Source organism: Molothrus aeneus, chromosome 17 (assembly GCF_037042795.1).
Source record: "Molothrus aeneus isolate 106 chromosome 17, BPBGC_Maene_1.0, whole genome shotgun sequence".
Taxonomy (NCBI): Eukaryota; Metazoa; Chordata; class Aves; order Passeriformes; family Icteridae; genus Molothrus; species Molothrus aeneus.
Genome location: NC_089662.1, coordinates 10,539,646 through 10,555,632, shown reverse-complemented (window position 1 = coordinate 10,555,632; position 15,987 = coordinate 10,539,646). Strand labels below are relative to the sequence as shown.

The 15,987-nt window shown below is 52.6% G+C and overlaps 1 protein-coding gene across 1 annotated transcript in view; it reads right to left on the bottom strand.

The window, feature by feature from the left end:
* LAMA5 (laminin subunit alpha 5) overlaps positions 1-15,987 on the bottom strand; it is an 88,704-nt gene that overhangs the window by 29,051 nt on the left and 43,666 nt on the right. The window contains exons 7-23 of the mRNA XM_066561883.1: positions 13,010-13,125; positions 11,605-11,723; positions 10,737-10,827; positions 10,463-10,597; positions 9,985-10,047; positions 8,698-8,838; positions 8,213-8,350; positions 7,851-7,985; positions 7,251-7,385; positions 5,700-5,837; positions 5,485-5,537; positions 5,216-5,315; positions 4,709-4,761; positions 4,197-4,302; positions 3,280-3,379; positions 2,963-3,119; positions 1,209-1,347 (exon numbers count right to left, since the gene is read on the bottom strand). Coding sequence (XP_066417980.1) covers positions 1,209-1,347; positions 2,963-3,119; positions 3,280-3,379; positions 4,197-4,302; positions 4,709-4,761; positions 5,216-5,315; positions 5,485-5,537; positions 5,700-5,837; positions 7,251-7,385; positions 7,851-7,985; positions 8,213-8,350; positions 8,698-8,838; positions 9,985-10,047; positions 10,463-10,597; positions 10,737-10,827; positions 11,605-11,723; positions 13,010-13,125 — 1,919 coding nt within the window. The remainder of the gene's footprint in view (positions 1-1,208; positions 1,348-2,962; positions 3,120-3,279; positions 3,380-4,196; positions 4,303-4,708; positions 4,762-5,215; positions 5,316-5,484; positions 5,538-5,699; positions 5,838-7,250; positions 7,386-7,850; positions 7,986-8,212; positions 8,351-8,697; positions 8,839-9,984; positions 10,048-10,462; positions 10,598-10,736; positions 10,828-11,604; positions 11,724-13,009; positions 13,126-15,987) is intronic.

The window sequence follows — 15,987 nt, the reverse complement described above, 5'->3', positions numbered from 1 at the left end:
TCAGCTCAAAACAGAGGAGAGAACTTCACACGCTGATAAATTAGGTAGTGAGTGCTGACAGCCTTGTGCAGTGGATGTGTGGTCTGGAGGAAGAGTTTCAGCAGGACAGTGTGGCTGTGGCATCCAAAGAGGTAAAATCAGCCAGCCAACCACCCACCATGGCCTCAGGTGTGTTCTCATGTTGTCTTGCTCAGATTGTTTCCCAGAAAAATTGCTGTCCAGATTTCTAGGCTTGTTCAGACATCTTCTGGGGGCTCTTCTCCAGCAGCTCACGCTTTGATGAGAGGACACTGCACCAGAGTGCAATGCCTGTGTGTAACATGTGTAATTCCATGGCACTTCCAAGCCCCACACCACATGTGAAGCCAGCAGCCTGGTGTGGGAGAAGCACATGGGAAAGGCAGGACTGCCACATCAGGGCATCTGGTAAATAAAACCCCAGCCAGCTGCCAAAGACTGGAACCATTCTTTCTGCTTTTGTGGAAAGTCAGCTCAGTTTTGCCTGGAGCACTGGGGTGATCTCGTCCTGTGCCGGAAAGGTTGTATGGAATTGTACAACAGCTTTATCTCCCACCAGCCTGGCTGGTGTCAGTCCTCAGTGTGCAGCCCCAGGGCTGGGCCCACCTTGCTGCTGCTTTGGTAAATAAAGGGGGCTGCAAACTCAAATCAGCCTTTCAGCTGGGAGAGCAGGACTAATGGGTAAAGCCACATGGAAGCGTCTTCTGGAAAGGATGATGCAGAAGGCTGCCTGGGATGGGGAGGAGGTGGCGATGGCACAGGGAAGCAGAGCAGTCTGGGATCCTTACCTCTCCTTCGTGGCTGATAAGCTGTAATTGTGCCATACACAGTGGCCCCTCCTGAATTAATATACCTCAGGATGACATGGAACAGATAGAGCTCTGCCTCCTTCACGTCTACAGTGACTCTGATCTTATTCTGCAAAAAGCAAAAGAGCACACGGGGCACACATCACTGGGGGGGCAGCTCCTGAGCGCCCACCCACTCTGGGGAGGGCCTGACCCGCCTGCCCTACCTGCCTGCCTGCCTGCCTCTCTTCCCCCTCCCTTCCAGCCCAGGCGCGGCTCTGGCCGGACGCCTGACAGGGGCACACTGGGGACGGACACACCTGGGGGCAGGAGAAGGGGCACAGGAGCAGTGTCGCAGCGTGGGATGCTCTGAGTTAGTCTAGAAGTGAAAAATGCACTTACAGTTGGCACAAACATTAAACTTTCCTTCCTCAAGGACCGAGACCCTCCCTTGCACACTGGCGGGCCCCCGGCTGACGTAGCGGAAGACGAGGCGGAAGAGGTCGGGGGAGGTCACATTGACAGTCACCACTACCTTGGGCTGGTGGGAGAGAGAAAGGGGAGAGAAGCAGAGCACACCTTCAGTTACCTCCACCACCCTCACTGCCAGCCCAAGCACAGCCCTCACTGCTCCCAAAGCGACATGCCACAGCGCGAGGAGGAGACAAGCACAGGCACCCTGCTGCTCACGGTACCTTCTGACACTGTCCCTCGCTCTGGGGACACTTGGGGCCGGCCACCCAGGGAGCAGTCTGACTGTGGAAGGGGGTGGGAAGGCTGTGATCACACCTGGAGGACGCTGTGGCACAGCAGGGTGGCTTATCTGTGCTGGGGCACACACAGTTACACAAGAAAGGTTATGGGGAGTTGTTGCTTTTGGGTTTAGTGTGCTGCAACCAGCCACCAGGTACCAAACTCTGCCCTTGTATTTATGGGGCTCTGCCCAGCTGCCTACAGAACAGGCTGGGAATTGAGCTGGTGCCTCATCCTCAGCAATGTGCAGTGCTAAGGACCAGCAGGGCCAATGGACCATACAACTGATGGCACATCTGCTCTCCCCCTGCCTGGACAAGACCCTGGCTAAGGAGATGCTCCAGTTTGACCCATTTCAGAGAGATCCTAGGCTTAAATAACCTCCTGCCCACAGAGACTTCTATTGAGGGCTGTGATCTCCAAAGCTCCAGTTACACACCATCTTCCCATGGAGAGCAAACCAGGAGGGTTTTGATGGTAACAAATTACAGGTGAAACCTGCCAGCCAAAAGCCACATGTCAGCACTTCTATCAAGGTCCATTTCTAGCTCAAATACCAATGCAACACTACAGCTATGAGCCTGAGCATGAGTCCATCCTTAAGCTTTAAGGCTGGGATTTTCTCAAGGGAGCCCCACAGGAGTTCACTGCTTAGTTCCTACCTAAAATTCAGTGGGAAACAGCCCTTCTGTCATTTCACCTAAGCACAAAAATGTGAAGAAAACTGAAAGTACATGCACCAGAGTAAGGAGCATCTTACATGGAACAAGACTGTCAGAGAGAATCACTGCCCTGTACTCCATCCCCAAACGTGCACACACTTCGCAGAGGCCATGCAGAAGAAACCACCAAGGAGAGAGAAAAAGAGTCAAGAGAAGAAACAGCTTCACTTCTAGGGCTTACAGAACTCCAGGTTAGCATAAACCATTGTTACAGCAAACCAGCTAACAGCAAGGGCAAAGGCTGAAAGGTAACAAGAGGTCCAAGCTGAACATGGCAGCTGAGGAGGAGATACTTATTTTTGGAAAGGGGAGGAAAGGTTATGCAGAGTTATAGGAAAGAGCAGAGTCAGTTGAAAGAGGAACAAGGAAACAGAGAGACAGTGTTTATAGACATCCCTGTAAGTAATCACCATGCTGCCACCTTTGTCTAAATAGATTAGGATGTCACGGGATTCCCAGTTTAGGATCTTTCCCCTCATCAGTCTATGCCACCCCCAGCACTACAGGAAGTATCTGCACAAACAGGCTATATATACACTGTGCTGTTTATGTTGGTCATCCTGTGACTTGGGGGGGTTCACGAGCACTTGGGGTCAAAGATGTGTGCCAAAAGCACATCAGTGCTCCACTGGCCACATCCTCCCCTTGGGGAGCCGGGCTGGGCTGCAGCCAGCAGCGTACCTGGATGGAGGACATCTGTGCATAGCCTCGCCAGCTGAAGCCCTCAAACTCCAAGGGGTTGTAGCCAAAGCGCACAGCCCGGCCCGATGGCGTGGTGCCTTCCTCCAGCTCGAATTTCAAGTGGTGAAGGTCAGGGAAATAATGATCCCGTGCTGGTCTGGGGAACAGAGAGAGCACCATCACCTGCGGGCTATCGGAGGCGGCGGCAGAGGACACCTGCGCGAGGCTGATGTGACAGCGGCCCGGGCGATGAGGTCCCCATCCCCGTGGTGGCAGAGGGCACCGTGGGAGGCAGAGCATGCCAAGGTGCAGCTTACTGTGTGCAGGTGGGCCCCCGGGTGCTGTGCCGGCAGCGACAGGCTCCGCTCCGCGCCTCACAGGACGGCCCCAGCGCCCCGCCGACGTCGCACCGGCAGCCTGCGGGAGGAAGCGCCTGTTTACATTCCCGCCGTGCTAACGAGCTCCTGCTCGCTAATCAAAGGCACATCCCCAGCGGGCCCAGAGCCTGCGGCCACTATTTTTATTCCGTTGTATCCGTTTTCATATCTGGCCCCGGCCCCACTTGGATGGACACTCTTCTTCCACCTCAGCGCGGAGCTATTTCCAGGCGGCTGATGGAACAAGGTCTGCAAACCCTCACGGCCAGGAGCTGCAGCCCTGCCACCAGCCCTGCCAGTGCTGCGTGGGATGGCTCAGAGCAGCCCATCTCCTCCTTTACTCTTCCCATGGACATGGGGGAGAGTGGGATCTCCTCCTTTACTCTTCCCATGGACACAAGGTACAGTGGCCAACCCCACGTACCTGTGCCCACCCTCTCCCAGCAGGAGGAGGGGGCATTGCAGCAAGGATGTGACCAGTGGCTCAAACACATCAGTTTCTGGTACCCAAAGGGGTACCTCACCTGGCTGTTTGCTCCCCAGCCTGACAGACCTGTGTCCAATAGTGGAAAAGCACGACCTCAGGTCTCCAGAGCCACAGTCCATGTTCTGGGCTGTGGTACAGAATCACAGAACCAAGGCTGGAAGAGACTTTTAAGATCATCGAATTCCAACCATCAACCCAGCACCACCACTGTACCCTTAAAGCACTTAACTGCATCACCCCAAAAATGATGACCCAGAACGTAGGACATCTCTTGCCCCTTTTCTCCAAGGTCACCAACCAGTCAGGCTGTGCAGTGGGGTCAGTTCTTGTGGCCCCCTCACTCACCAAACACCTCACAGAAGGGGCTCACCTTGGCAGCCAAAGTAATTAGCATTCTCCATGTTGAAGTAGCCATCCTTGCAGGCCGAGCAGAGCTTCCCACACACGTTGCCTTTGCAGAAACACTGCCCATCGCCCTGGGAGAGAAGCAGGCATTGAAACTCATTCCCTGCTGTTGCTTGTCATGGCTAAGCTGTTCCTCAGTTATTTGGGTTCTGATCTGAGACACTGCAGAAGCAGCAGACTGAGATTCATGCTTCACAGTGCTTCCTGCGTGTGGGTGGGCCAGATAAGGGCCAGATAACTTAAATTACCCAACAATGCAGGCAAACAAAAATCCAGGCATCCTGGGACAGACACAGAAATATTTAGGTGCCTAATTTATGACAGGTCTTAATCCCACATTCTCATGCAAGCCCAGATTGTGGTGCAAGAGCTGAGAGCTCAGTGCTGGGGCCTCTCCAGCAGCTGCTGGGACAGACAGAGCTGAACACTCCCAGCACAGCACACTCAGAGGAGCCTGGAAGCAGAGAACAAACCCACCTGCCGGCACTCTATGATTCCACTGATGGTGCCCTTGGTGTCACACTTGCAGCCTGAGGAGAGGGAGATGAACAAGAAAGCCAGAAGGTCAATCAGCCCCTGAGAAGAAACCTGATGGGGTCAGCACCCACCACGCCAGAGGACACTGGCTGGGGTAAGAGGAGCCAGGAACTGGTTTAGTAGAAGGTAGCCTTGCACAAGGGCTCAGATTTCATTTTGTACAGCTCCTGTTAAGGACACAGCTGCCAAAGATGTTTGGGCTGAGAATGGCATAACTCATTGCATGAGCCCTTTGTTTCACCCCAAGTAAAAAGCTCCAGGCTCCAGCCTTTCCCCTTTCCACATGAGTGTTACCCAGAAGATTCCAGCTTAGACACATCAGTTCTGGGTGAAGATGGAAGGAAGGCCATCACTTCCAATCCTCCAGTGATGGTGCTCACTGGCTTGGGTTTGGCTCCTGCACCATGGAGGGGACTTTTGTGGGCTGTGAAAATGCCATCTCCTTACTCAGGCAGCCATAGGGGTTCTCTGGAGTCAGGTTCCAGTATCCAGGCTTGCATCTGTCACAAGCTGGGCCTTCCACATATGCCCGACATGCACAGGAGCCCTGGGGAAAGGCAGGGGGAGAAAAGAGCAGGTGAGAATTTGCAGCACAGTGGTTGAACACGGGGTCTGCTGCTCTGGCTGAGCTTAAGGAAGGACTTGGTCCAAAAAGAGATAAAGTAGATCATACAGAATGACCTGCAGGGGTTGTGGTAGGTTCATTTCATACTCACCGGGGCCAGCGAGGGATCTGCAGTCTCCAACCCTGCTGGGTTACAGGAGCCCACTAGAAAAGAGGGGTAGAAGAACAGATTTACAGCACTAGCCCACCCCTTAGCTGCCCCTAACTGGGGTTATTTCTCCCCTTGCAAAGCTTTTGGTGGATGCTAAACATATTTACCAGCACCCAAGAGGCTGGAGTGTGGCAGAGACGAGGGAAAGGGGGTACCTTGGCAGTGGGGGAAGCCGTAGGCGCCGGGCTGGCAGCTGTCACAGCGCAGCCCCGTCACCCCGGGCCGGCAGCTGCACTGCCCCGTGTCCTGCTCACAGGAGCCGTGCAGGGACCCCTCCCGGGAGCACTGGCAGGCTGCAAGAGAGGGGAGAGAGCTGCTGGAGGGCCATTCAGGGCTTCCCAGCAACTGCCTCCTTTGTCTGCCTGACCTTCACCGAAATCGGCCCGACGTGGATTATAAATAAAATTCTCATTCTTTGCTTTTGGTAAAAACCGTCCTATGTTTTAAGAAAAACAATAGAAGTCTCAATGTTTATCACAGCCATTCAAATACATTTATGTGTATTTCAGAAGCTTTATGTGTATTTCAGAGGCAGGGAAGAGTTTTGGTTGAGGAGAAGGGGTGTGATCTCATCCCCCAAAAGTCAGTTGCCAGTGACATGTCAGACCCTACAAAGTCCCAAACACCCCAGAGCAGCATTTGGCCATCAGGGTCTGTCCTGTGGATGTTGGGTGTGGGCAGCAGGGTGAAGGCAGGGCAATGGTTCCACAGCTTCTGCAGGACCTGCTGCCCATGAATGCACAGAGATCCCACTGCCCTCTCACAGGAAAGGTCAGCAAGCTGCCAGGAGCTGCCCATGCCTTCCTTGCCCAGCCAGCACACCTCAAACCCCTGCCAAGGGAGACATTCTAGGCTGACACCCCCACACTGGCTAAAGACTGCTCAGGAAACAACAGATTTGAAAAAAATATAAAAATCAGGTGGTTCTCTTCTTTCCTTGCTGTGGGTCTTCTACAGCTCTGCAATCTGACTATGGCTTTATGAGACCAAAAAAAACTTGACTACTGAACTCCTGTGAGACCATTTCATCTCTGCCTCCAGCCTCTTCAAAGGCATACTGCCGGCATCAGCATTTGGGAGCAGAGTTCTGCCAGCTGGCAAGGCTCAGGAGTCCACATTTAGGACTGTGCAAGAGGGTGATGATGCTCTTTTGTTGCTTCACGGAAATTGTATCACAGATTACTTTTTAATGAGCAGTAAATTCTTGCTGGGAGACATGAGAGTACATCTGGCTTCTAGTCAGGACTGCTGACAGGGAGGGAGGTGGGGACACTCTGCTCAGAGGATTTGGGGCTGCAGGCACCTGACACGGGCACCAGCAGCAATAATCCAGGAGTGATGCAGTGCCCAGGGAAATGGATGGGAGCACAGAATCATTAAGGTTGGAAAAGACCTCTAAGATCATCACCCAACTGTTCCCCCAGCAGTTCCAAACCCACCATCAAACCATGTCCCCAAGTGCCACATCTACATGATTCTTAAATCCTCCAATGATGGCAACTCTGCCATTGCCCTGGGCAGCCTGTGCCAATACTTGACAACTGTTTTGGTCAAGAAATTTTTCTTTTCTCAATACCCAACCTAAACCTCCAAGGGTGCAACGTGGGGCCATCTCCTCTTGTCTGGTTACTTGGCAGAAGAGACTGACCTCGCTCTGGCTACTCCCTCCTCCCCGTGGCTGCAGAGAGCAGTAAGGAGTTACTCACGTGTGCAGCTGGGGAATCCATAGAAGCCCAGGGCACACTGGTTGCAGGTGTGTCCTGCAAAGTTCCCGTGGCATCGGCACTGCCCCGCTGGGCTGCAGTTGTTGTCCACTGCACCCCGGGGATCGCAGGAGCAAGCTGTAAGAGCAGGACTCTGATCATGCCTGTGATCTGTGGCCAAGCACTGCTGGTCTGAACCATCATTCAGCACCCCCAGGAATCAGCCACTTCCATCAGAAAATATTAATTTCTTAATCCCTTGGCAAATGGTGCAGTGTTTTCATAGCCATGCCAGGAAAATGCACTGAGGGGTCTTTACTGCCCATTCAGTGTTCCCCAGCAGTTTAGTAGGTTAATACACTAAAATGACACACACAAAAAGGGCATAAACTGAGACAACAGGTCACAGCAGGGTTGTGATGAGGAAATATGACTGATAAAAACTGCTTTGTCTTCCAGGCTTCGCTATGATCCATGACTCCCAAAACAAGCCTGCCAAATTCACAGTGCAAACCACATGGATTTGATACTGAGAAACACCAAAGTCTTTCAAGAACAGCTATGCTCTTTAGAGCAGCAGGAGCTGAAGGTTCAGGTGCTTACCATAGCAGTGGGGGTAGGAGTGGTACCCAGGGCTGCACTGCTCACAGCGTGGCCCTGCAAACTCAGCTCTGCAGAAACAATTCCCAGCAGAGTCACAGCCTCCTGGCAGCGTCCCCACAGCACTGCAGCCACACACTGCAACACACAGAACACCCCCTGAGCTGGGAGCACAGGGCAGAGCTCATGGCAAGATGCATTTTTCCTGGGGTTCTCAGAGAGGCATCAGGTGCTGCTCTAAGCGTTCACACCATCAGTCTCTGCCCATGGCACATAATTTCCAAAACCACTTTCCAGCCCTTCAGTCCCCGGCCAGAGGATTCTGGCTGTGTCCCCACCCAGGCCCATGCAGGACAGGTACTCACACTGGCACAGAGGGTAGTTGAAGTAGCCTGGAGCACACTGGTCACACGAGTGCCCTTCAAAGCCTGTCCGGCACAGACACTGCCCTGTGTCACTGTCACAGGTGCCATCGTACTGACCAGGGCCAGAGCACTGGCAGGCTGCAAAGCAACGAGGCCATCAGTAAATCAGCAGGTTTTTTTGTCTTTAGCCTTCCCAGGAAAGGAACCAGAGCATCTGGGGTAGAAGAGCAGTTGCTGGAGAAAGCATGGGGAACAGAGCTGATAGCGAGCATGCCTGGCCCATAGCGAATTCCTCCAGAGTCCCCCACAGCCCAGGAGGATGCTGGAGGGTCAGGGCTGGGTGGAAAACAACAGCAAAAGTGCAGAAGTCATGGGAATTTATCACTTGGAAGTAGAGCTGTGGAATTCCTCCTCCCCAGCACGGGTGGAGAACAAGGAGAAGCCCAGCAGGGCGAGCCTGGGGACGCTGCTGGCCGGGTACTCACGCTGGCAGCCGGGCCCGTAGTGGCCTGGGGCACACTGGTCACAGTGTGTGCCCTGGAAGTTGGGTTTGCACACACACAGCCCCACCCGGGGGTCCTTCCGACAGGCGTTGCCTTCTGTCCCTCCCGCGTAGCAGTCGCAGTCTGCATGGGGACACACGACAGACACCACACGCTGCTGTCAGCCCAGCTCTGTCAGCCCAGCTCTGGGGTCCCACAAGGACACGGCAGGAGCTGCCCTGAGGCAGCTCAAATGCTCAGCCATTTGCCCCCATACCCTTCCATCAGATAAGAATGTTTTAACCACCCACGCCTGGCTCCCGGGGTGGCTGGGAGGGCTCAGCACCACACTGCTGTGGAGTGCAGGGTGGGCAGCACACAGGGCAGGCAAATGCTGCTTCCACAAGCCCAGGCAGAGCTGAGTCAGTGCTGTGTGGGAATAACCACAGCCTTGGGCTAATCAGGCTTTCTCTCTGGTCACTCCATGCCCAGCTGCACCCGAGACCTTCCCACTTCCAGGGCAGGGTGTGCCAGGCAGGCAGTGCCAAGGCTCTGAGCCAGCCCTGCTGTCACCAGCAGCAGTGGTGTGGGGTGCTGGGCTGGGAGAGGCAAGGACAAACATCATCCAAAAACCAGAGGGAGGGGGAGGTGAGGAAATGAGAAGGGAAGTGAGAAATTCCAGCTCAGGAAAGAAAAAACCTGTCTGGAAGATACAGACTTCAAAATATCAGAAGGAAGGAAAAGGTTATCTGGAGTGTGCTGGGGAGCATGAGACAGGGGAGGATTCGGTGGGAAAAGAGGCAGAATAAAGCACAAGGGAGTAGATGAACTGAGAGGAGTGAGCATGAGAGAGGAGGGAGGTGTGGGGAGTAGGGATCAGAGCATGGATGAGCTTTGTAAACAACAGAGAAAGCGACACAGAGCGAGTGGCTGCCTGTGCACAGCCCTTCAGAGGTGCCCACAGCAGAGCTCCCAGCTCAGCAACAGCCCCTCCACGACCTTTAGGAGAGGTTCCTCACAGGGAGGGCAGAAGGGACATCCCCACACGGCCTGGACCCCAGAAAAAATCCCACTGTCACTCTAGCCTAGAGCTTCCACATCTGTAAAAAGGGAATCATAAAACCTCCTTTCCCCCCAGCTCAGCTGCTGGTTGTGCTCTCTTAAAACCACTCAGGGCTGTCCCATACAATGTACATGTCCAGTAAGCTGAAGACCTGATCTTGAATTGGATGGGAGGTATAACAGAAATAACAGCATTGCCAAAGCATCAAGGAAAATTGCACTGCTTACTTATTATCTGTCCTGCAGGAAGCACTTGTTCTCCAGTACTGTTGTGAGAGAAAGCTGGAATGGCTGTGCAGAAAAAGACACATTACACAGGTCAGCACACACACTCAGAGAAATCCTGATGGAATATCAGGGACTTGACAGTCCCAAAGCTGAACAGGCTGAATAAAAATGTGGAACATGGAACAAAGCACAGATGTCCCACTAAACAACAAACCATTACAGCCCTCTTTAGCCTGTCTTTCGTAAGAAAGTGGGAGCTGAAACTCCAGCCAAATGTGAAGCTGCTGTTGACTCAGTTCAGAGCAACTCAGCTCTGGTGCTGCTCCCACCCAAGCCAAATGTGGACCTGAAATAACTCCTCGTGGGACAGGAGTGCCACGTGGCACGGGGAAAGCACATCCCAAGAGCCAGAACTGGAGCTGCTGGCCCTTCCCAGAGCTGCTGGGTGTGTGTGCTCCCAGCTGTGCCCCACACTCACGGTAGCAGTGGGGGAAGTTGAGGTAGCCCTCGGCACAGGCGTGGCAGTGCTCCCCGGTGTAGTTGGGTTTGCAGTAGCAGCGCCCGGTCAGGTCCTCGCAGGTGCCGTCGGTGAAGTCAGACTCACAGTCACAGCCTGCAGAGAGGGACAAGAGTCACTGAGCGAGGCCTCACACCGCCTACAGCAGGAAAACCTCCCAGCCCAACCCTCCAGAGCGCCCTGCCCAGTGTCACCCAAGCCAGCAGGAGGTGGCTGCAGAGCAGGTGGCACTCACGGTAGCAAACGTAAGGAGAGTCGATGGGGTGGTCGGGGGATCGATAGTAGCCTGGGATGCACCTCTCACAATTAATGCCAGTGGTGTGGTGCTGAAAGACAGTGGGTTAGAGAGGCATCAGTTCCTCTGCCTGCAGGATTCACACTCATCTGCCAGAAGAACTAACAGCTCCAGGTTACAGAGGAAGCAGGTCAGGAGCAGCAGCACACCAAAGACCTAAATCTGCTCAAAATTCCACATACACCGACTTGGGAACAAAGCACTTCTTGCCAACTGCATCCTCCCATAAACACAGGGTGAGTTTCAGGTTCATTCCTGACCTTGAGCCCACTTCACTTCTTTCAGATGGTAAAATGTCCTGACCATTTTGTGCTCAAAGGATGGGAGCAACCTGTTTCCTTCCAGCAAGGAAGCACAGCCAGAAGTTTCATGCCAGTGCATGAATTAACCATATCACTGTCACCGTCACCTTGGGAAGGGAAGAGCTACTTTCCCACTTTCACAGAGACTGAAGACTGGCATTTTGGTGAGCAGAGAGACATCCAGGGAGATGCCAGAGCATTGTGAACTAGGTAGGGATTACACAATGTGCTGGGTAGCAACCTGTGCCTCCCAATTCTGGTGTCTCAGCAAACTAAAGCTTTAGGAGGTAGTGGTACTACCAGAGAACACCTAGAAACCCAAATGCTGTTCTCATTACTGGTGCACACTCCTTTAATCCATGGCAAAGAGACTAAATTTCCAGGCAGAGACCTAATTTAGATAACAGAGGGGCTTGGTGGAGAGGTCCCAGGAGGCTGAACTCCAGGCTGACAGTAGAAACAAACACAAAAGCCTTTTCCAGAGAAGGGAAGCTCTTCAGGCCTACCTGGCAGTCAATACAAACACCTCCCCCTTCAAACTTGTCCTCACGGCTCCTGCTGGCTTTGTGTCGCTCCACCTCCGGGTCGTAGTAGCAGTCATAGGCATGGCCATTGCAATTGCAGGCTGGAACACAAAGAGAAGGGAGCTAAAGCACCTCAGAGGTCCTTCCTTCAGGTCAGCAGCTGCATCTCAAGGTGTCACCTCTCCCTCCTGGGTTTGATGGGTTGGTTTTCCGTGAGGAAAGATGCCTGAATGCATCTGGGGGATTACAGGATCTCCCAAGCTCTCTGAACTCTTTCAGTTCAAAAGCACAGAAGCAGCAACTCTTTCACAAAGTCTGGTCTGCAACCAGGAGAGTGCAGCGGGCACAAAATCACAAGTAAAGTATGTGCAGGCATGTATGGACGAGAAAGAAAAATCACCACACTGCGGGGCCTTGACTAGCCTGGTTTATAGAGCAACATTCTTGCGTCTTTTATCCCACCCTGGATAGAGGTGAGCTGTAAAACCCAGCACCAGGTGAGGGGGCTTTAGAAACTCCCAGGATTTAAGATCCTTTGCCACCCTGTGTTTCTAAGACACTGTGTGGTGCAGCTCTGTGCTCCCAGTGCTGCAGAAATTCCAGTCGGCACTGACCAAAGGTTTTTCTGAACAAATAAAGATGTTCTGTATGTAAACACACCCAAACCTAATTCATCTTGCAGACAGAATTGAGCAATGAGACTCGCCTGCACAAACCTTGGACACACTGGAGGAACTGGAAGGCAAGCAGAGCCAAATTCCCACACGGACCCTGAAGATCTCCCTGCGTGAGCCTCACCTGAGCACCAACACCTGCCGTGCAGGGTCCTCCCTGCTGTGTCACTGCCCCCAGCTCACCCAGTCCCACTCAGCACCGCCCCAGCAGTGCAGAGAGCAGCTGCTCTGCAGCAGGGCACGGGGCAGGGCCTGGCAGGAAGGGAGAGCCCAGCCCTGTCACCATCATGTGTTCTTAAAAATCCCTTTGCCAGGATTTCTTCTCCTGGGAAGCTGAGAAGCCTCAGAGAAAAATGGAAACAATAATTATCTGCTTGCTTCTCCTGCGTTTTGCTGCTTTGGCATGTGGTCTGGGGATTGTTTATCCAACAGGTGGTTGTTTGATTGGTTTCATGTGAATTGTTTTTACTTAATGACCAATCACAGTCAGCTGTGTTGGGACTCTGGAAGAGAGAGTCACGAGTTTCCATGATCATTCTTGTTAACCTTCTGTCCGCATCCTTTCTCTATTCTTTAGTATGGTTTTAGTATAGCATTCTTTAACGCAATATAATATCATAAAATAATAAATTAGCCTTCTAAGAACACAGAGTCAGATTCCCTCATCTCTGCCCTCGTCAGGGGTGCCTCAGGCTGACCCCAGCCCCACTCACGCTGGCACTCGTTGGCGCTGTCGGCGGTGGCAGGCTTCCAGGGGAACTGGTTGTAGCCAGGGCAGCAGCGGTCACAGGAGCCACCACAGGTGTTGTGCTGGCAGTCACACTGCAGCCTGCAGGGACAGGAAGAGGGCACAGACAAGGTTGGGATGATGACAGGGATGTGGAGCTGCTGTGTCACCCTGCTGTGTGACCCTGCTGCGTATCGCTGTCGCTGATCTGGTACACGAACAAGTGGTATTTGCTAATCCCAATATTCTGGAAAGGGGCTTCTAAGGCTTTTTCCCCCAACTTTTTAATTGATTTGTTTTTTCTGAGCCAAACTTTGCTATTCCAGCTGAATTCTCTCCTTTTCTTCTCCTCCACCATCATTCTTTTTCTTCACAGGGAGACAAGGATAAGAGAAAAATCTGCCGCTGCCTAGCCAGCTCTGCAGAGAATAAAATGTGAAATGGTTGGAGGTGGCAGTGGTAGAAACCGAGCTGAAGCTGATTATTTGAGGGAGTGCAGCATGGTGCAGGGACACAAAGATGTCCCCACCACTGTGCAGGGGCAGCACGAAAGGAAAAAATGATAGCCCAGAGCTTGGAGAGGGATGGGGCCACACAGGTGCTGTCTGCTCCTCCAGGCACACCTGTGCTGCAGGGAGAAGGGCATGAAGTTTGAATTAAGAATTTCAGTAGATGCTGGCCCCACGCTCCCTGTGCACTGCATTCCTGCTTTCTATGCTGGGTAAAGGAATCTCGACAGGCACCCGATGGATCTCGTTCCTGCCCCACCACCAGGGTGATTCATTAACGTCAGTGACATCAGCCCCAAAGCCTCCACTTAGCACAGGGCCATTCCCATCCAACACAAATGCTTTCTGTTGTGTTAGACTTATGGTTAATACAGCATGTTCCAGCTTTTATCTGTGCAATTACTCATTTCCCCTCAGGGCCAGTCTGCCACTCCCATCTCTCCCTCCTCCAATGCTTTTCCATTCAAAAGCAATGTGTTTAAAAATAAATGTAATTCTTTTAAAACGTTAGAAACAAAAGGAGCAGTCATTCAGGGTGAAATGTAGGAGTGCAGACACTCTGCAGCGAGCTGAGTGCCACAGCTTCCACCTACATGTAATTTTAAGACGTGGGACATGCAAGTCTATGTATAGTGAATTGCCAGATAGAGGCAGCAGCACAAGTGACCTCGTGTTAATGAAAATAATGGGATGATCTGAAAGTTTCGGGGAACTCACATATTTCCTTCAGGCAGAGGGGCTGAGAGGCAGAAGGTGCCAGTGCTGCTCCCAGCCCTTCCCTTGCAGATGCCATGGGACACTTGGCTGCAGTCAGTTCTCCAGCACTCACCATGCCCCGTCTCTGCCCACATTCACAGGCTGGGCTATAGCTGGCAGAGTCCAGGCATGAAACTGAATCCCTGGCTGGAGCTTAAGTGGCAGAAAACAGCCCTGAAACACCCACTAGGAACTTTGCTCTTCAAGTGTTTTGCAGACCCAAGGGGGAGTCTCAGTGAGAGGCAAAACTTGGCCGTGTCCCTGGAATGCAACCACCCACAGACCTCTCACCTGGCTGACCACCACTCAGCACTTTCAAGGAAACAAAATTTTATTGTTTTTTCCACAGCAGCAGTGGAGAGCAAGATTAAGATCCATAGACATGCGTGTGGAGAAAGATGGTCACTGAGTCAGGGAACTTCTAAACCTGCTGAGCAGTGTTAATCTCCCTGACTGGAGGACGTGGCTCCAGCCACACACCCCGGGCTCCTTAAGGCTCAAGATGTTTGAAAAGAACTGGTTCAGTTCCCAGAATGCAAGAAGATGGCACTGCATGAGTAAAGTTGATCATTTCCGAGGGAGAAGGAGGTATTTATTTAGTCTCTGCTGTCCAGAGTTAGCAATGACCTCTCAGCTCAGCTATTACAGCTTCACTGCACCTTGTGCTGAGTGTGTGCTGCTAATGAATTACAGACAAATGCGCATAAACCACAATATTTACATGTTTCATTGACTGAGTATATACAAGGGAGAAGAGGGAGAGGCTGTGTCCACACAGCACATATTTCCTGGTCATTCTCTGTAAGAAATGAAACCGCAGTCCTCCCGCTGGAATTGATGCTCAACAGCAGAGACTAAACAGTTTCCAGTGAGCAGATGTGTCAGAACTGAGAGTAGCACACAAACACCACAGCATCAGGATTTGGCTGGGACATCTGAGGAGCACAATCAATGAAAAAAAAAGCCCCTTCCTCTGTTTCTGACTGTACTGAGAAAAAAACATCTGCAAAGAGAGACTGATGGATGGCACAAATCTGCTGGCACACACGGTGCTTTGCCTTCCAAATGGGGAAGGGGAAGCTGGAGTTCAGGATGCAGCAGCGGGAAAGCATCTTTCATCTGTGGATGTGCTTCTGACCAGCCAGGCTGCTGCTGCCTCGGTGGTTACCTTCAGCACCAGGCACAGAAGGAGCCTGGCTGTCTCCTCTCCTGCTTGTGGCATCTGTGACAGGGCAGTGAAGCCACAGAACAGCTGCTCTTACCAGGCAGACGCAGAACCCTCGTAGAGTTCTCCTGAGCTCACTCATTCTGCTAGCACACAACTCCTGTCTGGGTTCTCCAAGGCAGGTTCCTGATGATTCTGATCTCACTGCTCCAAGGGTTTGCCAGGAGAGAGGGTTGTGCCTCATCCTGCTGGTGTTCACCTTTAAGCAGGAGAACAATTCCTTCCCTCAGCCCATTCCAGCACAGGGCAAAGAGAGAAAGCTGTGAGAAGTGCAGAGGAGCCTTGAGGAGGCTGTACCTGTCCACAGACCCCTGCAAACAGGGCTCACGTGTGCTACCAGCTCAACACAGCTGGATGTGCAGCCTCTGTGGCTTGGCACTTCACACAAACTTTCCAAAGTTGCACGAATGTTATCGCTGATGGCCAGGAAGTCAGCTCATGGACAGGCTTCATCAGGTCCTGAAGTCTTTGCCA